Here is a 16,862-nt window from a genome sequence, read left to right as displayed (position 1 = left end):
TACCCGGGAATTTCCTCATACAAGTACTGAGTATCTTTCTTTACATGGCAAACCACATTCCTCCCCTCCCCCAACCCTAACCCCACCACCACCCCTTGAAGGATGCTGGCTTCCAGAATAGCATAGTGGTCCTGGGACCAAATCCCACAGTCCAATTATGAACTGATATTGAAGGTCCTGTGGAAGGAAGAGAATCCCAATCCTCCTCTTAACATGATTAGCCTTCTAAAACACTAATGGCTTTCAGAGGATTACAATCTCCAGGTACCCAGATGTGAAATGCCACCTGTGCTTATACTGCCCTCCAAATACAGAGGAATGCAGCAGAAAACAAAGACTGTGGTTCTGTCCAGGGTGCTACCAGCCTCACGGGATCTTGGTGGAGCTCTCCAAGGTCCTGGGTTGGCCTCTGGTGCAAAAGTTTAACCCTGCTACAACACAGTGCCGGCCCCCAAGGTATCCTTTCACTGAATATATATATTTTTTAAGATTTATTTTTATTACAAAGTCAGATATACAGAGAGGAGGAGAGACAGGAAGATCTTCCGTCCGATGATTCACTCCCCAAATGAGCCGCAACGGGCTGGTACGCGCTGATCCGAAGCCGGGAACCAGGAACCTCTTCCGGGTCTCCCACGTGGGTGCAGGGTCCCAAAGCCTTGGGCCATCCTCGACTGCTTTCCCAGGGCACAAGCAGGGAGCTGGATGGGAAGTGGGGCTGCCAGGATTAGAACCGGCGCCCATATGGGATCCCAGAGCGTTCAAGGTGAGGACTTTAGCTGCTAGGCCATGCCGCCTAGCCCTTCACCATATATTTGTAAAAACATTTATTTATCTGAGAGATGAAGACCTAGAGACTGAGAGAGTTTCCCATCTGCTGATTCACTTCTTAAATTACCAAGACAAGCTGAAATTAGAAAAGCTTCAATCTAAAGCTGCCACATGGTAAAAGCAACCCAGCTACTTAGGCCAGCACTGGTGCCTCCCTGGGGTTGCCTTCCAGGGGCTGCACTAGCAGGAAGTAGCAGTCAGGAGCCAGAACCAGGAAACAAACCCAGGTGCTCAATGCCAGGAGTTCTCCTCACCAGCCTAGCTGCCTGCTGTCTCCCTCTCTAACTGTACCTTATTAAATCCTCAGATAGAGATTTATTCTCTTCCAGGAGTGCCACAAAGCTCTCGGTGCACAAGGTATTCTGGTCTATTGGGAAAATAAAAAGTCTTTCATATGTCTTGTTGGTCACTCCCAAAGGTGAAAAGCCCAGTTACAAAGCTAGAGCTCGGCCTGTTCATTTTTGCACAGCTCTGACAAATGCTGATGTTCCAGTATAAAAGTACTAAAAATTCCAGAGATCACAATTATTTCATTCAGAACTCGAACAAAAGGACCGTTCACTGACTTCTGGAACACCAACCTAAGATGTAGTTGTGCAGCTGTGGCATTCAAATTCTGTATGGAATGGACACGTCATTAGCTTTCCCACAGCATTTACACATCTGAGTAGCATGGGGTCCAGCATTGCAGTATGACAGGTAAAGCTGCTCACTACGATACCAGCATCCCATATGGGGCCCCCGTTCATGGCTTGGCTGATCTACTTCTCATCCAGTTCCCTGTGAAAGTTTCTGGGAAAAGCAGCTCTGAGTGTTTGGGTCCCTGGTACGCAAATGAAGGACGCAAAAGAAGCTCCTGGTTTCTGCCTTTGGCCTGGCTTAGCCCCTGCCCTGGGGCCATCTGAGCAGTTAACCAGTGGACAGAAGATGTCTTTCTCTCTGATTTTCAAATAATATATATTATATAATTATATAAAATAAATATATATTTATATAATCATATAAAAGAAAAAAATATAGATGTTTTAACACGACAAATTATGGGGCCATCATTGTGGCATAATGTGTTAAGCTGCTGCTTGCAGTGCCAGCATCCCACATGGGTGCTGGTTGGAGTCCAGGTGATCCACTCCCAATGCAGCTGTCTGCTGATGTTCCTGGGAAAACAGTGAGGGTGGACCCTTGCACCCACGCGGGAGACCCAGATACAGCTCCTGCCTCCTGCCACTGGGTCCATCTAGGGAGTAAACCAGAGGACAGATCTATTTTCCCTCTCTCTCTGTAACTCTGCTTCTCAAATAAATCTTCAAAAAAAGTTACAAAGTATGTTTTTATTTTTCCTTTGTTACATTTAATGCTTAGCACCAGTTTTTACAACGCAAGGATTATTTATGAATATCTACGCCGTTATTTCTGAGTTCCAGGGCAAGGAGAACAAACTGCACACCTAGAAACACTCCTGGGAAACGGGGCGCAGGGCTCGGCAGTGAGCGACGATCCAGTCCAGTCGCCCCGCAATGCCTCTCGCTCGGCTCTCATTCTTGCCTTCTACCGGAGCAAGAAGACCCGCGAGCGCGAGCGATGACGCACTTCCGGCTGCGCCGCGGCCGCGCCGTTGCCGAGGTGAGGGAAGCCGTGGAGGCGGTGGGCGGTGGGCGGTGGGCGGTGCCCCAGCCCCAAGGTTCCGGGCCGGCAGCCTTCGAGTGGGCAGGTGGGCCGGGCTCCGGGACTCGCGCTGTGGACTCGGCGGTCGTAGGTGCGCGAAGCGGGCACAGCCGCCCAGTGCCCGCGGTTGGCGCGGGAATAACCCGGGCGTGGAGGCGTGCGGTGCGGGCCGCGGCGGCACGGGGCGCCCTTGGCTGTGGTGAAGGCGTGCGGGGGGCGGGTTGTTCGAGAATGGGCCGCGCGCCCCCAGGGATTCCCGCCTCGACCCGACCCCTCCGGGCGGCCTGCAGCCAGGTGCGTCCGCACAGGGAACGGCCCCGCGGGTGTTGGGGTTGTGGGTGGGCTGTGACCAGGCCGTGGGTTTGCTGTTGTTTGTGTTTGATTTGGGGTCATCGCTGCTTCATCGTGTGTGTGTGTGTGTGTGTGTGTAAAAGCAGTGCTTTTTTGGGGGGTGGGTTGGCTTTAACATATGTATGTATGAGTAGTAACGTGAGCATCACCTAATTGAGAAAGAACAGGACGTGTCCTGCTGCGTCCATCCGTGTGCTGCCCCTCATCACCTGACCCTGGGGAAGGGGGGGAATACTCAGGGATAAATCTGCACGTGTGTCTGTAATTATTTTGGCTTCATATAGATAGCGTAGTCTTTAGTCGTTTGGGACTTGCCTAATGTTCCATTGGGAGAAAGATTTGGGCTTATTTCCAGATTTTTGTTGTTAAAATAGTATTGATGGTGAATATTTTTGGCACCTATGATGTGCCTGCGTTGTTCAGATCTGAGGTTTGTTTCGTGTATATATATTTTTTTAATTTGAAAAGGGAGAAAGTGAGAGACTCTACCCAGAGTAAAGGTGTTAAAATGAGCTGTGAGTGCAGAACTTTAGCTTCTGTTGAAGGTCAGTACTCCTGTGTTCACCTTCCTTGTAGGAAACACTGATCTTTATCAATGTGGAACGTGGGCGGAGCTCCATCCTGAGGTGGTCTTTCGATGCGCTTGGCTCCTGTCTCTGCCCCTTACCATTTAGAGCGCTCACATCAGTACTGTGAGACTGGTTTACGTATTAGTGTTGTGCTGACATTAAAAGAAATGAAAACGTTTTTGTTTTGTTTTTGCTGCTTGTACTGCAGCTTAAGGGGTGTTAACATGAGCCATTTCTTAAAGATTTAAACAGATTTGCTTGTGAGGCGTGTGGGCCCAGTGTCTTGTAAGAGTTAGCTTTTTATTGGCTGCCTTGGTTTGATTGGGTGAAATTATTACATAGAAATCTGTATAATGCGGTATAGTTGGTAGAGTCAGTTTTCTAAGTTCAGATGGAATTGTACATTCTTCGATTATAGAATCAATTTTAAATACCATAGGATAGTATTAAGTTTTTTATGTGCTTATTTATTTTTTATTTATTTGAATGGCAGGCAGCAAGATAGGGAAAGAGAGAAGGGTTGATGTTCCATCTGCTGGGTCGCTGTTTGCCGGAAGCCTGGAGCTCAGCACAGGCCTTGTGAGGCAGGAACCAGTGCCTGGTGGTATCCCCGCTGCCTGCCAGGACACTGCAGCATGTTAGCAGGGCCAGGTCTGTGGTACAGGATCTGAGTGTTGGAGCCACTAGGCTAAATGCCTGCCCTGAGGTGTTTTTTTTAAATTGACACTTCAGCTGCATACCCACACAGGAGCGACACACACACGCAACCCAAATCCTCAGGATTCTGTTACATAGAAGTCGATAGATCTCTTTATTTAAGCAGTACTTACAAATACAAAAGAAGTTAGCAACAGGTTGTTCTGAACAGTTTTTATGTCAGTGGTAATTAAAATAGAGGTGCCAAGGGGACTGGAGCAGTAGCCTAGTGGCGAAAGTCCTTGCCTTGCACATGCCAGTTTCCCATATGGGCGCCGGTTCTAATCCCAGCAGCCTTGCTTCCCATCCAGCTCCCTGCTTGTGGCCTGGGAAAGCAGTCAAGGACGGCCCAAATCCTTGGAACCCTGCACCTGCGTGGGTAACCCAGAAGAAGCTCCTGGCTGCTGGGTTTGGATTGGCTCAGCTCTGGCAAGTTTGGTCCCTTGGGGAGTGAACCAGCAGACAGAAGATGTTTCTCTCTGTCTCTCCTCTCTGTATGTCTGCCTTTCCAATAAAAATAAATGAATCTTTTTTAAAAAAATTCATTAAACTAAAAACAGTTGCTGACTAACTTTAATATTGCAATTAAAATAAGAAATGTAAAACTTTGGGAGCTTGGCTCATAGTATATTCAGAGGGAAAATTGTGGCCTTTTGAATTTTAATTGCCAGATTGGGAGAATGAAAACACATGAACAAATCATGCACTCTTACAAAGATGGGGGAAAAACATTTGCAGTCCAGCTTTCCCTAGAAGCAGCGTGTAAGGCGAGGATCTGTGTCTGACTGTTGAGGGATGTGGCTGTAGGGACAGAACACAGGAGAGTGAGACTGAGAAGGAAGGTGAGTATGTTAACCTCAGCAAAGAGAGACTGAGGGACCCGCCTCGCGCTGGAGGAATTAAGCCATTGCTTTTCATGTCAGAGTCCCCTCATGGGTGGCAGGGGTCAAGGCACTTGGGTCATCCTCCACCGCTTTCCCACGTGCATTAATGGGAGGTGGGTCAGAAATGGAGCTGTTGGAACTCAAACCCATGCTGTTCTGAGATACTTCCATTGTAGGTGGTAGCTTAACCGGCTGTGTGGCAACACTGGCCCTGATACACTTTGGAGACTGGTTCTAGCCACAGGAAGAAAATCAGAGAGTAACTGGTTCTTGTGTCTGCTGAGCAGAAAGCACTGAGTGGCGGCATTCTGGATGCTGTGCCCTCCCAAGATTCCCATAGAGGGGCTAGAGGCTGCCTCTCTGCGGTGTTGGGGGAGGGGAGGATGGAAGGAAGCTTGGCCTGACTTCTCCCACAGAGAAGTCGAGGTTGACATTTGTTTAAGGAAAGAGAAAGGAGTCCAAGATCTTAGTGATGTTCTGTCTGCAGCAGACTTTCTTCCATGAGCCTTTGTTATAGTCGTCTTTAAGATCTGCGCATGTGTTACTTATGCCCTTTTGTGTGTGTGGTTTGTGACCTGGTCGTTTTCGGTGGGCACTAAGCCAGCGCACAGGTACCTCCCTTCTGTTGGTGCTCCTGTCCACTGCAGGCTGCCTGTGCTGCCTGCCTTGTGTTGTCTCACGCGCATATCTCTTTCTGTTTCTCCTTAGCTCCAGCCCTTCCTTGAGAGGGAGACCAGGTGACGACCACCATGCTCCTGACTGCCTGGCCCCAGGTGAGCTGGAGTCCTGCAGCCCGCGCTCTGGGGAACACAGAGAAAGGGCACTGGGGAGCCTTGGGGTGTGAGCTGGGACTTGTGTTAGAGAATGAGGCCAGAGACTGCCCTGGGGAGGAGAGGGAGGCAGTGTAGTGAGCACTTCTGTACTCAGGAGCCTTCCCTGCCAAGGGCTGCTCACGTAGAATGATGTAGAATCACAGGAAGGGATGCTTGGGGCAGTTGGTAAAGAAGAGTTGCAGCAGTAGCAGAAGGCTGAGAGTGGCTGTTCCGTGATGTGGGTAAAGGAGGAGACAGTAGACTAAAGGGTCAAGAGAGAGGAATGGCAGGAAGTCCTGTAGGGTGGAGTGTGCCCTGGTGTCCTTGTGAGACATTCAGATTGAGGTGCAAGTCGTCAAACTTTTGTTCTTGGATAGAAGCTTCCAAGCCTTTCCTTTGCACTATAGACCCAATCTTCCATACACATTCAGGAACTTCAAGGATCCCCTCTCAGGGGCCTTCCCTAAGACCATCAAGGAGTGAGGCGACAGTGCTCTTCAGCTGAAACACTGGAGACACACGGGTGGTGAAGAATGTCTGTTTATTTTAGAGAAGTCACCAACTTATATAGGGTAGGAAAAGGGGACAGGCAAAAGGCGGTCCCAACAGTACTTCCACCCAGCGACATTGTGACTGGCTAACAGATATGTCTATCTCTCTGGACCCTCCAAGGAAGTTAAAGGTCAGGAAGCACAGGAAGCTGTGTCTCAGGGCAGACTGGTTAGCTGCTGAAAAGCAGGATGAATGTCACATTTGACTTCCCAGAGTTGTTTACCAAGGAAGTCCTAGCACAGTTCATTAAAGGGGCAGAGAAGAGAGACTGGGGTGCAGCCCCTTGCTCTTGCTGTATTCCCAGTGAACAGACCATGTTGGGGTCTCAGGCAAGGGCACAGTGTGCCATGTGCCTGTGGCCTGCCATATGGGCTGGGCAGGTGGAGATCCAGGGTGATCTCCCACAATCCCCAGGTTGCATCTGTGGACCGCAGGTTGGGAATAAGCATTGTAGTTTGAGACTTAGCACACTTAGTGTGCTGCAGGCCCCAGCCAAGCGCTTTGCATGGGTCATTGTCTTCTCTGGGAGGCACTATGTCCTATTCTTTCTACCACAAAAGGGAAAAAAAAAGGGGGGGGTTGGAAGAGGAGTGGAGCAGCCTGCCCAGAGCCCCAGATTCACAGTTAGCTGTGTGATGCATAGCTACTCAGCAGGCCGAGCACTCTAGAGCCAGCTGTGTCTGGAATCATTTCCAGGAGACTTTGAAAAGCCAGGCGAGCAGTAGGAAGGCAGTGCAAATGATGCAGCGTCTTCGAGGAGAGCAGTTGTCAAGACAGAGGGATCCAGTTCAAGTTATGCTTACAGTGGAGCAGAGTTGGAGGGTCGGGAGCTGAGGTGCAGTCGGGGAGAGGGCAGAGTCAGGAATGGGCTCCAGGTTTCTGGGTGAGGTTCCCTCATGGATTTTGCTAACATCAGCTGAAGAGTGAATCCAGGTGGAGGTGCCCTCTCACTTGGAAAAGGGAAGTGTGGTGGTACACAGGGAAGGCATTCAAACTTTGCAGAGAAGTTCCTTGACTTTCCCAAGACCCCCATGGAGAGAACTCAGAGAAACATCTTGTCTGGATGGGACAGAATTAATGGTGGGTGGTGGTCAGTGGGAGCCAGGAAGACAGACGCTGCCAGTGAGTCCCTTGTTACAACAGAAGGCTGGAGTGGGCAGAGTAAGAGTGGGCAGACTGCAGCTGCCCCGGGTGGCACAGGGCAGGTGATGCTGGGAACCACACACACTACAGCCCTGAGTGACGGTGTGTGCTGAGCACTCATGCAATTTAGTTATGCAGAGAGAAGCTGAAAGGGAGTCAGTGGTCAGGGCTGGTCTCTCCTTTCCTAACCCTTCTTGGAAAAGCTGAAGGCCAGGGAATGGTTAGAAAGAATTGGTCTGGAACCAGAGAGGGCAGCAGAAAATAGAAGAGCTGCAAGGAGTGGTGCTGAACTTCCTAGGCCCCAGGGGCCTGAGTGGAGGTTGTACCGCCACCTGTTGGGGGCCAGAGGTGGAAGTCTGGCAGTGGATGGGGCTGCTTGAGCTGGAAGCCAAGACTCTTGTTGGGGGTGTGAGGTGTAAGGGTGAGGACAAGGTGTGGAAGTGGAACAGAGGAGCCGAGACCTCACTGGATAAAGTGGGAGTGCTGGTGGATCTGTCCTGCTTGCCCACACGGGTGTGAGGTGTGTTAAAGAGAGCAGTTGCTTTAGGGAAGTTTACTCATGGGATGTGTTTTTTCGCTCTGCTAACTTGTATTAACTTTTTTTTTTTGCATATAAAGAATGGCATGAGGTTTCTTTGCTGTGACAGAAGTCAGATATTTTTGTGATTTACTTTCCTGACACCTTTTCTCAAGACTTTTTTTTTTTTTAATTAATTTTGTGCTCTCACAAGCTCCCTCCCCAAGCCCTTATATTGCCCTCTGCCCCCCACCTAGGGCCCGAGCCATGGAATTGGCCCTAGGGCAGCGGGAACCTGTTGTTTCAGAAGTCGGTGACCTTCGAGGATGTAGCTGTGTACTTCACCCAGACGGAATGGGATGACCTATCTCCTGCCCAGAGGGCCCTGTACAGGGACGTGATGCTGGAGAATTATGGCAATGTGGCATCCCTGGGTAAGGCCTCTCTTCCTGGATCTTCACTGTGCTGTTTGGGGACGGGGTTCCTAGTTTCCTTTCCCATTAAAGATGCAGGTAGGGTTTATAGTAATTGCTTACTGAGCAGGAACCCCAAGACTGTTCGTAATCCCCTGGACTCAAGGCTTGCTTGGAGCCCTAAGTCCTTTTGGACCTGATGTGAGACTTTGCTGGGATGGCTGTGCTCTTGTGATGTGCCTATGGAAGCTGTGTGGTGGACACTACACTTTGGGGTCCCTGTCACCTTTCTTATATGTTGAGACTTTCCAGGGATCTGGGTGGGTTCTGAGTATTTCACTCCATATTGCTTTGGACAGAATCTCCCTGCATGAGGTTTTTAGGGTCCCATCTGGCAAAATCTGCCTTCCCCACCCCTTTTAAAGCTCCCTAGCTTTTGAGAAGTGTGACTGCCTTGTCTTTTTCCATAGTCCTTGTCCTTGAGGCCCCCTGGGCTCCAACCTTGCCTTCCCATTTCTGAGACAAGCTCAGAAGAGGCTTAAAATTGTCTATGGGAGACTGTTCATCTATTTCTGTTTCCCTCCTCAATGCCAGGGTTTCCACTTCTCAAACCTGCTATGATCTCACAGCTGGAGGGAGGAGGTGAACTGGGGGGCCCATCCCCTCCAGCCCCTGGAGCAGGAGCACGCCCCCAGAACTCCTGGACTGGTAAGGGAGACATTTACTGCTCATTATTTGGGCACATTTAACCCTTGAGGAAGAAAGCCAACATTGGCAGCATACAAACATCCAACATGCAGGATGCAGTTTACGTAAGCTTTGGTGATTTGGAGTTAGGGATAATCCATTCTGTTTTGGTAGTTTACTGTGTCCAATTTTAAGAGCACTTTTTTTTCAAGTACCTCATTTTCTTTCCAGTTCAATATTTGGCATTCTGTTTTTGTCAGTCAAAATAAATGGATTTGGTCATTTTTGAGGCTCTTTGCCATTTTCTGAGTGTGATCTGCTTAATGTGGAGGTGCAGATTAAGAGTTTGTCCACACAGGAATACAGAAGTGGCAGAAACATGATTTTAAAATAGATTTTTCTGGGTTCCTATTCCAACTGCTGATTCCAAGTTTTGTGATGCAGCATGTCAGTCCTGAGTGCTCTAATATTCAATATTTGTATCTCTGAAAGTGGAGTACAGAACAGTAACAATAAATGAGTCTTGTGGGTAGTGATACTCAACTTGCCACAGCTGTCACATGGCCGTGACAGATATGGAGAAGATGGAAGATGTTTATTGCTGGTTATACTGCTACTTCTGGAAATGAAGATTGTGGAAAATGACATGAATGTTGGCATCGGCCACAATGTAGGATTTGATAAATAGAAGATCATTAGCAGGTAGAAGCTGGCAGAGAATCTGAGTGGTTGATCTACATTAGGAAGAACAAATACTGATAAAAGGGGAAGATGTCCACCCTCAGAAAACCGTATACCAGTTACTGGAATGAGATTGCAATGAGAGATATTTCACCTAGCACTCTGAGAACTATTATATTACATGCAGTATTGGTTACAGTGCAGCCGAACAGGAATAGACTTCTGGGAGTAAATGTGATTCCAGGATGACGGCTTTGTGCTTGATAACCTGGACATTGCCCGCTAGGACTGAGCCTTCTAGAGTAACTGAAGCTTTATTATGTGAGTGTATGTATAATACATAAATTTTATATTATATAAGATCATATGTATAATAAAATATTGGAAACTGAATTTTCAGTATAATGAGAATGGTCAAGTGAGATACTATTGTAAAATGAATATTAAGAAAAACATTTTCAGTTTTGAAAAAAATGCGTAGTTGCGTTTAGAAAAATGATTTAAAGGAAAATGATTGGTGAAATGTAATTGGTTGTATTTCAGGTAACGTTTACTTTCTTTAAAAAAAACTTTTTTTAAAGAAAAAGACAGTTGAAGGTTTGACATGATGGCTCAGTGACTAAATCCTTGCCTTGCATGCTCTGGGATCCCATGTTACTATCCTGGCTGCTCCACTTCCAATCCACCTCCGTGCTTGTGGCCTGGGAAAGCAGTAGAAGACAGCCCAAAGCTTTGGGACCCTACACCCACATGGGAGACCCAGAAAAAGCTTCTGGCTCCTGGCTTCAAATTGGCTCAGCTCCGGCTGTTGTGGTCACTTGGGAAACGAAACCGGATAGAAGATCTTTCTCTTTGTGCTTCTCTGTGTAAATCTGACTTTCCAAAACAAAAGGGGAGGGGAGCAGACAGACAGATAGACCTGCCTGCCACCTGCTGTTTTTCTCCCCAGATGCCTGCAGTGATGAGGATGAGGCTGGGCCAAAGGTATGAGCCAGAAACTCAATCCATGTTTGCCATATGGATGGGCAGGATTTTAATTGTTAAAATTGTCATCACTGCCTCCCAGGGTCTGAATGAGCAGAGCTGGGTATTGAATTCAGGTACTCCAGTATGGCACATGGGCACCTAAACTAATAGTTAAACTAAACGCCTGCCCTTTATAAATTTGTGATAGTACGCTGTACCAATAGCAGATGTCTGGTAAAAGAATACCATCTAAACTTGTGCAGGTACGCTCTGTTTTCACCACAGCAGTGTTGCCCAAGGACGTGTTTCTAAGGGTGTAGCCCTGTCGTAAATGGTGTCTGGCTCTACAGGTGTGTATGTATATGTCTGTCCTGAAAAGTCCCCTGGTTCCTGAGGTGGTTTCTGTATCACACTTCTTGTTCTTCTAAGGTGTTTCTGACATGAAATTTTATGTTTTGTGTTTGTCATAGTAGATACTGGTATCCAGACTGGCAGTCAGTTGACAAAGGACAGACACAGTGAGAAGGATGGCACATCCTTTATGTGTCACAAAGTCTGCTCCCAGGAAACAGACGTCTCAGAAGTTCTTACTCCAGAGCCTCCACAGGAAGTCCACTCGGTGGGAAATGCGAAGGTGGAAAAGAGCAGTGCCCTTGCTGGGACAGTGAAAGAGGAGGCAGACCCTGTAGAGGAGGGTTTCTCTCACCTGAGTCCAGGCATGAGCGGGTGTCTTAGCCCCTGCACAGAAGGGCAGTCCCCTGTGTGTCCAGGATGGAGGAATGCCTTCAGCTTTGATGTACAGCTTGTTACACATGAGACAGTCAGTTCTGTGGGAAGACCTCCAAAACATGAAGAATCTGCAGAAACCTTTACCTGTGACTCTCGCTTTAATCAGCCTCAAGAAAGCAGCACCGAGGAGAAGGCATGTCATCAGTGTGTGGAGTGTGGCCAAGGCCTCAGTGTTAATGTAAAACTAGTCAGGCTTCACAGAGGGGAGTGCGGGAAAAGCTTCAGCTACAGCTCCCACTACGTCACGCACCAGACCGTTCACAGTGGGGAGAAGCCCTACCAGTGTAAGGTGTGCGGGAAGGCCTTCAGCATTAATGGGAGTCTGAGCAGGCACCAGAGGATCCACAGTGCAGAGAAGCCCTATCAGTGCAAGGATTGTGGGGATGGCTTTAGCTGTAGATCCACCTTTATCACCCACCAGAGGGTCCACACTGGGGAGAAACCTTACGAGTGTACGGATTGTGGGAAAGCATTCACCGTTAATGCCAAGCTCATCCAGCATCAGAGACTCCACACTGGAGAGAAACCCTATGAATGCAGTGAGTGCGGGAAGGGCTTCCGGTGCAGCTCCCAGCTGAGGCAGCATCAGAGCGTCCACACGGGAGAGAAGCCCTGCCGGTGTCAAGAGTGTGGCAAGGCCTTCAGCAGTAATGCCAGACTCGTCCAGCACCAGAGAGTCCACAAGGGCAAGAAGCCCTACACTTGCCCTGAGTGTGGAAAAGCCTTCAGCGTCAAAGGGAAGTTAGTCCAACATCAGAGGATCCACACGGGGGAGAAGCCCTATGCATGCAGCGAGTGTGGGAAAGCCTTCAGATGTAGCTCCCAACTTCGTCAGCACGTGAGGAGCCACACAGGGGAGAAGCCGTATGAATGTAGGGAGTGTGGGAAGGCCTTCAGTGTTAATGCAAAGCTGACACAACATCACAGGATCCACACCGGCGAGAAACCCTTCCAGTGCAGTGAGTGTGGGAAATGCTTTACTGCCAAAAGAAACCTTCTTGATCATCAGCGGATCCACACAGGAGAGAAGCCTTACCAGTGTAAAGAGTGTGGGAAGGCCTTCAGCATCAATGCCAAGTTAACCAGGCACCAGAGAGTGCACAGTGGCGAGAAGCCATTCAAATGCACACAGTGTGAGAGAGCCTTCAGCTGTAGTTCTGATTACATTGTGCATCAGCGGATCCACACTGGCGAGAAGCCTTTTCAATGCCAGCAGTGTGGGAAAGCCTTTCACGTCAATGCCCACTTAATCCGGCATCAGAGAAGCCACACTGGGGAGAAGCCCTACAGGTGCGTGGAGTGTGGCAAAGGCTTCAGCTTCAGTTCTGACTGTCTTATACACCAGACTGTCCATACTTGGAAGAAGCCCTATTTGTGTAATGTGTGTGGGAGAGCCTTCAGGTTTGGATTCCAACTTAGCCAGCATCAGAGGGTACACAGTGAAGGAAAAGCCTAGCAGTAAGGAAGGTGTGGGGTACTGCCAGGGCTGGTGCCATGCTGGGTCAGATAGGAGCTTCACTCTGGTGGGAAACGCAAGAGAAATGAGGGCAATAGTCTTCTGTGGAAATGTTTTTGTTCTGTTTTATTCGTTTTTTAATCAGGAATGGATGACCAATTAAAAAGTCACTTATTTTAAAATACCAACAACCAATTAGAAAGTATCATGGAGGAAAATAGCCTATTCCCAGCAGCATCACACGAAGTTGATTTTCTAGAAATGGGAAATTGTTTCGCAGGACCTCAATGGAGAAAATTACAGGCCACCAGAGAGTCGAATAAATATGTGGGGAGAAGCCTTGTTCTTAAATCAAAAAATACATATAATAAAGATATTCACTTTACGTTAATTTCTGTTTAATTTTTGACACCAAGCATGCATTACTTTTGTAAAGGGGGAAGAATAAAAAGTTCCTTTAAAAAATATATGAGTAGGGCCCAGTGCGGTAGCCTAGTGGCTAAAGTCCTTGCCTTGCATGTGCTGGGATCCCATATGGGTGCCAGCTTGTGTCCTGGCTGCTCCACTTTCCATCCAGCTCCTTGTTTGTGGTCTAGGACGGCAGTCAAGGATGGCCCAAGGTCTTGGGACCCTGAGCCCACGTGCGAGACCCGGAAGAGGCTCCTAGCTCCTGGCTTCAGGTCAACTCAGCTCAGCTCCAGCCGCTGTGGCCACCAGGGGAGTGAACCAGCAGACCGAAGATCTTTCTTTGCTTCTCTCTGTGTATCTGCCTTTCCAATACAAATTAATAAATCTTTAAAAACATATATGAGTAAGCATTTTATTTTTATGGAATAGAGAAAACCTTTCTAAACATCAGGTGAAGGCTAGAAACCAACCACAAGAAAAGTGCTGGTAAGTTCAAAATTAAGTGCTTTTGTATTTTTTCCTTTAAAATAATCCCAAATAAGGTTAAAAGATGAAACACTAATAGATTATGAGTCAGTGACTTTATAAAGTTTGTTATTAAGTTCAGTGTCAGTGTTGCTGTTTGCATGGCGCAGCAGTATGTATTATTACACAGCATGCCGTTCAGCCCCAAGGAATGCCATTAACTGACCCTGATCCTAGCCACAAGGCTGAGGAACGTCAGGATGCCATCAGGTATAGATGCTCCGTAGTATAAAATGCAGTCAGGATAGAATGGTAGAGGGTTTTGTCTAATTCTAGAAACATGGCTCTTGAGATCTGAGATCTGCGTTGAATTCCTCCTCATCATGGTGCTTTTAGAAGTCTTGAATGAATGCCATCAAAATCTTGGAAGCTTCAGGATATCCTTCAGAAGAAATTAATCCACTAAAAAATTATAAGTAGTAAAAACATCCGAAACTGTTAGCTGAACAGCAGGCACGAGACAAAAATGGAGAGCAGGATCAAGAAGCGCAGGTGGGCCTGGAGACAGGAGAGCCTGCCCTGCCGCACGCACTGCACACCTGCCTACTGTGAGTTCTTGCAGGGCCGGTGTCTGCCAGCCCCAGTATTCCGCCGTGCTAAAGCTGAGCTGTAGGTAGCTTTTGGTTGGTTTCAGTTTAAAACTGGAAGAGTACTTCGTTTCGGCCAATTTACCTTCTTGGGGATGTCTCTTGTCTTCAGAGTCTTCTGTTCCAGGTCTTTTCAGCTAAGAGGAAATGCTGCATTAAAAAATGGCCGCTGATAAGTGAGAATCTCCACCGCTAAAACATGCCCCTAGAGACAGTGCTCCACAGGTAACAGGCCGCTCCAGGAGCCATAAGGAGGGACGGCGAGGCCGGGCCACTGGAGGAGGCAGCCTGCAGTCAGCTGCGGGCGGTTGTAGTGAAGCAAGACAGAAGTCCTGTCGATGTCAGAAAGGAGGTGTGAGGAACTTGGAAATGAAGTCTCAGCTTCTGTGGTGTACAGCAAGACTCTGGCTGTTTGGTAGGAGTGACTGAGTGTAAAAAGAAGATTTCTGTGTGTGTGTGCTGCCACTTCTGATAGACATTAACAGAAAATTGTACTAGACATTCCCCAAACCAGATGGGTGTCTCACAATTTGGTTCTGACACTACCTAAAAATAATGGCATATCCCACAGGTGAAGGGCCCAGTTTCACAAGCTCCTATCCCCCGACCACTTTGTGTCTGACTTGGCTACGAATTGGAGGTTCCCATGGCCCTCTTTTCTCCTTGAAGAATTTCCTATAATAGCTCACAGTCATCAGGGAGAACAATCTTTGCTAGTGAGATCTCTGTGGACCGTGCAGAAGGGTCCTAAGTGTGGGAACTTTTGCCCACATGACCTTGGGGTGCACCTCATCTGACACCTTTGCTTTCAAGGAGGCACCATGATGAAAGCCATGGTGAAGGTCCCTGCAGCTAGATGGTAGGGTTGTTTTTCTGGTATCCTAGACTGTCACCAGGAGACACACTATTAGCATAAACTCCTTCAGCTTGAGAAGGAATTGCTGCAGGTGGCAAAGGATGGCCCAAAGCCTGTGTGGGAGGCCCCGGAAAGGCTTCTGGCTTCACATCAGCTCAGCTCTAGATCAGCTCAGCTCTGGCCATTGTGTCCACTTGGGGAGTTCTAGACCTGTCACTGGGGAAAATTCGGGAGTTTATGCCAGAAACTGGGAACAAAGACCAAATACACCACTGGCAGAAATCCACTCGCTTGGTTCACATACAATTTTAAAAACCTATTTGCCGTGCTTGCTTATTCAAGGTGGTGGCTTGAATAAAAGACCCATAGGATGTTCACAATCACAGCCTATGGAAAGTAGATGTTTTCCTCCACTGTAGCTACATTTCCTTCTGAAATGCCTTCATTTACATACACATAACAACTTGAGTGCTTTCCTGTGTACCTTTCACTGACAGTCCGTGCATGCTACGCCACTGACAGGCAAAGGAACAAGCTATCTTTCCGGCCTCAAGGCCTGCAGGAGATGGGTTTGATTCCTCTTCATGACACATCTACCAGCCACCATGGCGGGGAACTGCTGGCCCATATATGGAACAAAAAGGGTGAGAGCTGGATTCTGAGAAATCGCTTCCCCAGAAAAACTGTAATAATTCATCCTGTGTATTAGAATGTACCACCCCTTCCATTAAACAACCTTAGATAGTTAAACACAATTCAGAGGTGAGGCACTTCTGAGTGAGCCTGACTTCTTGCTTTGATGTGTCTCCTGTCACAAGAAGATGCTGCTTGCTGTATGCTCTTCTTGGTCTCTCATGGATCTCTCACAGTGAAGCGAAGAACGTGGGTACCAGGCAGTGCATGTGTAATGTTTGGCACCTCCGTCTAGATCACCAAGATCTAGTTTACATAGAACTGTTTTTAATGGAAAGGCAGATTCATAGAGAGGAAAGACAGATCTTCCATTGCTTGTTCCCTCCCCAAGTGGCTGCAATGGCCAGAGCTGAGCTGACGTAGAACTGAGCTGATCTGAAGCCACGAGCCTTTTTCGGGTCTCCCACGTGAGTAGTGGGTTCCAAGGCTTTGGGCCATCCTCTACTGTTTCCCAGGTCACAAGCACAGAACTGGAGCAACTGAGACAGGAACCAGTGCCCAAATGGGAGCCTAGCACTTGCAAAGTGAGGATTTAGCTGCTGAGCCATTGCACCAGGCCCTAGTTTATAGAACTTTTAAATACCTCAAAAGGAATCCTGATTTCTAAGCCATCCTTCTCAATCCCCTGCCCCACCCTACTTCCTAGCCCTTGGCAGCCACTAAAATGCTTTTCATCTGTATTGGTTTTCTCACTTTTTCAATATCTGTTTTTCTTTTGAGTATACCTAGAATTAGACTTGCTTGATCAAGCGATAATTCTGTATTTCACTTTGAGGAATAA

At 48.0% G+C, this 16,862-nt stretch overlaps 1 protein-coding gene across 6 annotated transcripts; it reads left to right on the top strand.

Annotated features, from left to right (window-relative positions):
* The first annotated feature begins 321 nt into the window (after positions 1-321).
* On the top strand, positions 322-13,435 carry ZNF23 (zinc finger protein 23). 6 transcript variants are annotated; one of them, XM_058674595.1, is made up of 6 exons: positions 322-456; positions 2,256-2,454; positions 5,705-5,769; positions 8,328-8,454; positions 9,028-9,141; positions 11,238-13,435. In XM_058674595.1, exons 3-6 carry the CDS (start codon positions 5,746-5,748, stop codon positions 13,010-13,012), a joined length of 2,040 nt encoding a protein of 679 aa, XP_058530578.1. In that variant the 5' UTR covers positions 322-456; positions 2,256-2,454; positions 5,705-5,745; the 3' UTR covers positions 13,013-13,435. The 6 variants fall into 6 exon arrangements, with proteins under 6 accessions (XP_058530578.1, XP_058530583.1, XP_058530580.1 ...); XM_058674600.1 differs by having other exon boundaries at positions 8,278-8,454; XM_058674597.1 differs by lacking the exons at positions 322-456; positions 2,256-2,454 and adding an exon at positions 2,573-2,790 and having other exon boundaries at positions 11,241-13,435.
* Positions 13,436-16,862: the final 3,427 nt, after the last annotated feature.

Source organism: Ochotona princeps, chromosome 16 (genome assembly GCF_030435755.1).
Source record: "Ochotona princeps isolate mOchPri1 chromosome 16, mOchPri1.hap1, whole genome shotgun sequence".
In the NCBI taxonomy this organism is placed as follows: domain Eukaryota; kingdom Metazoa; phylum Chordata; class Mammalia; order Lagomorpha; family Ochotonidae; genus Ochotona; species Ochotona princeps.
This window is presented reverse-complemented; position numbering and strand designations above follow the sequence as displayed.

Bases quoted from the DNA above. Each gene is read 5' to 3' on its own strand.
- ZNF23 (XM_058674595.1), top strand. From the start codon at position 5,746: ATGCTCCTGACTGCCTGGCCCCAG. The intron at 5,770-8,327 runs GTGAGCTGGAGT...CTGTTGTTTCAG, and splicing joins TCCTGACTGCCTGGCCCCAG to AAGTCGGTGACCTTCGAGGA. The intron at 9,142-11,237 runs GTAAGGGAGACA...TGTTTGTCATAG, and splicing joins CCCCCAGAACTCCTGGACTG to TAGATACTGGTATCCAGACT.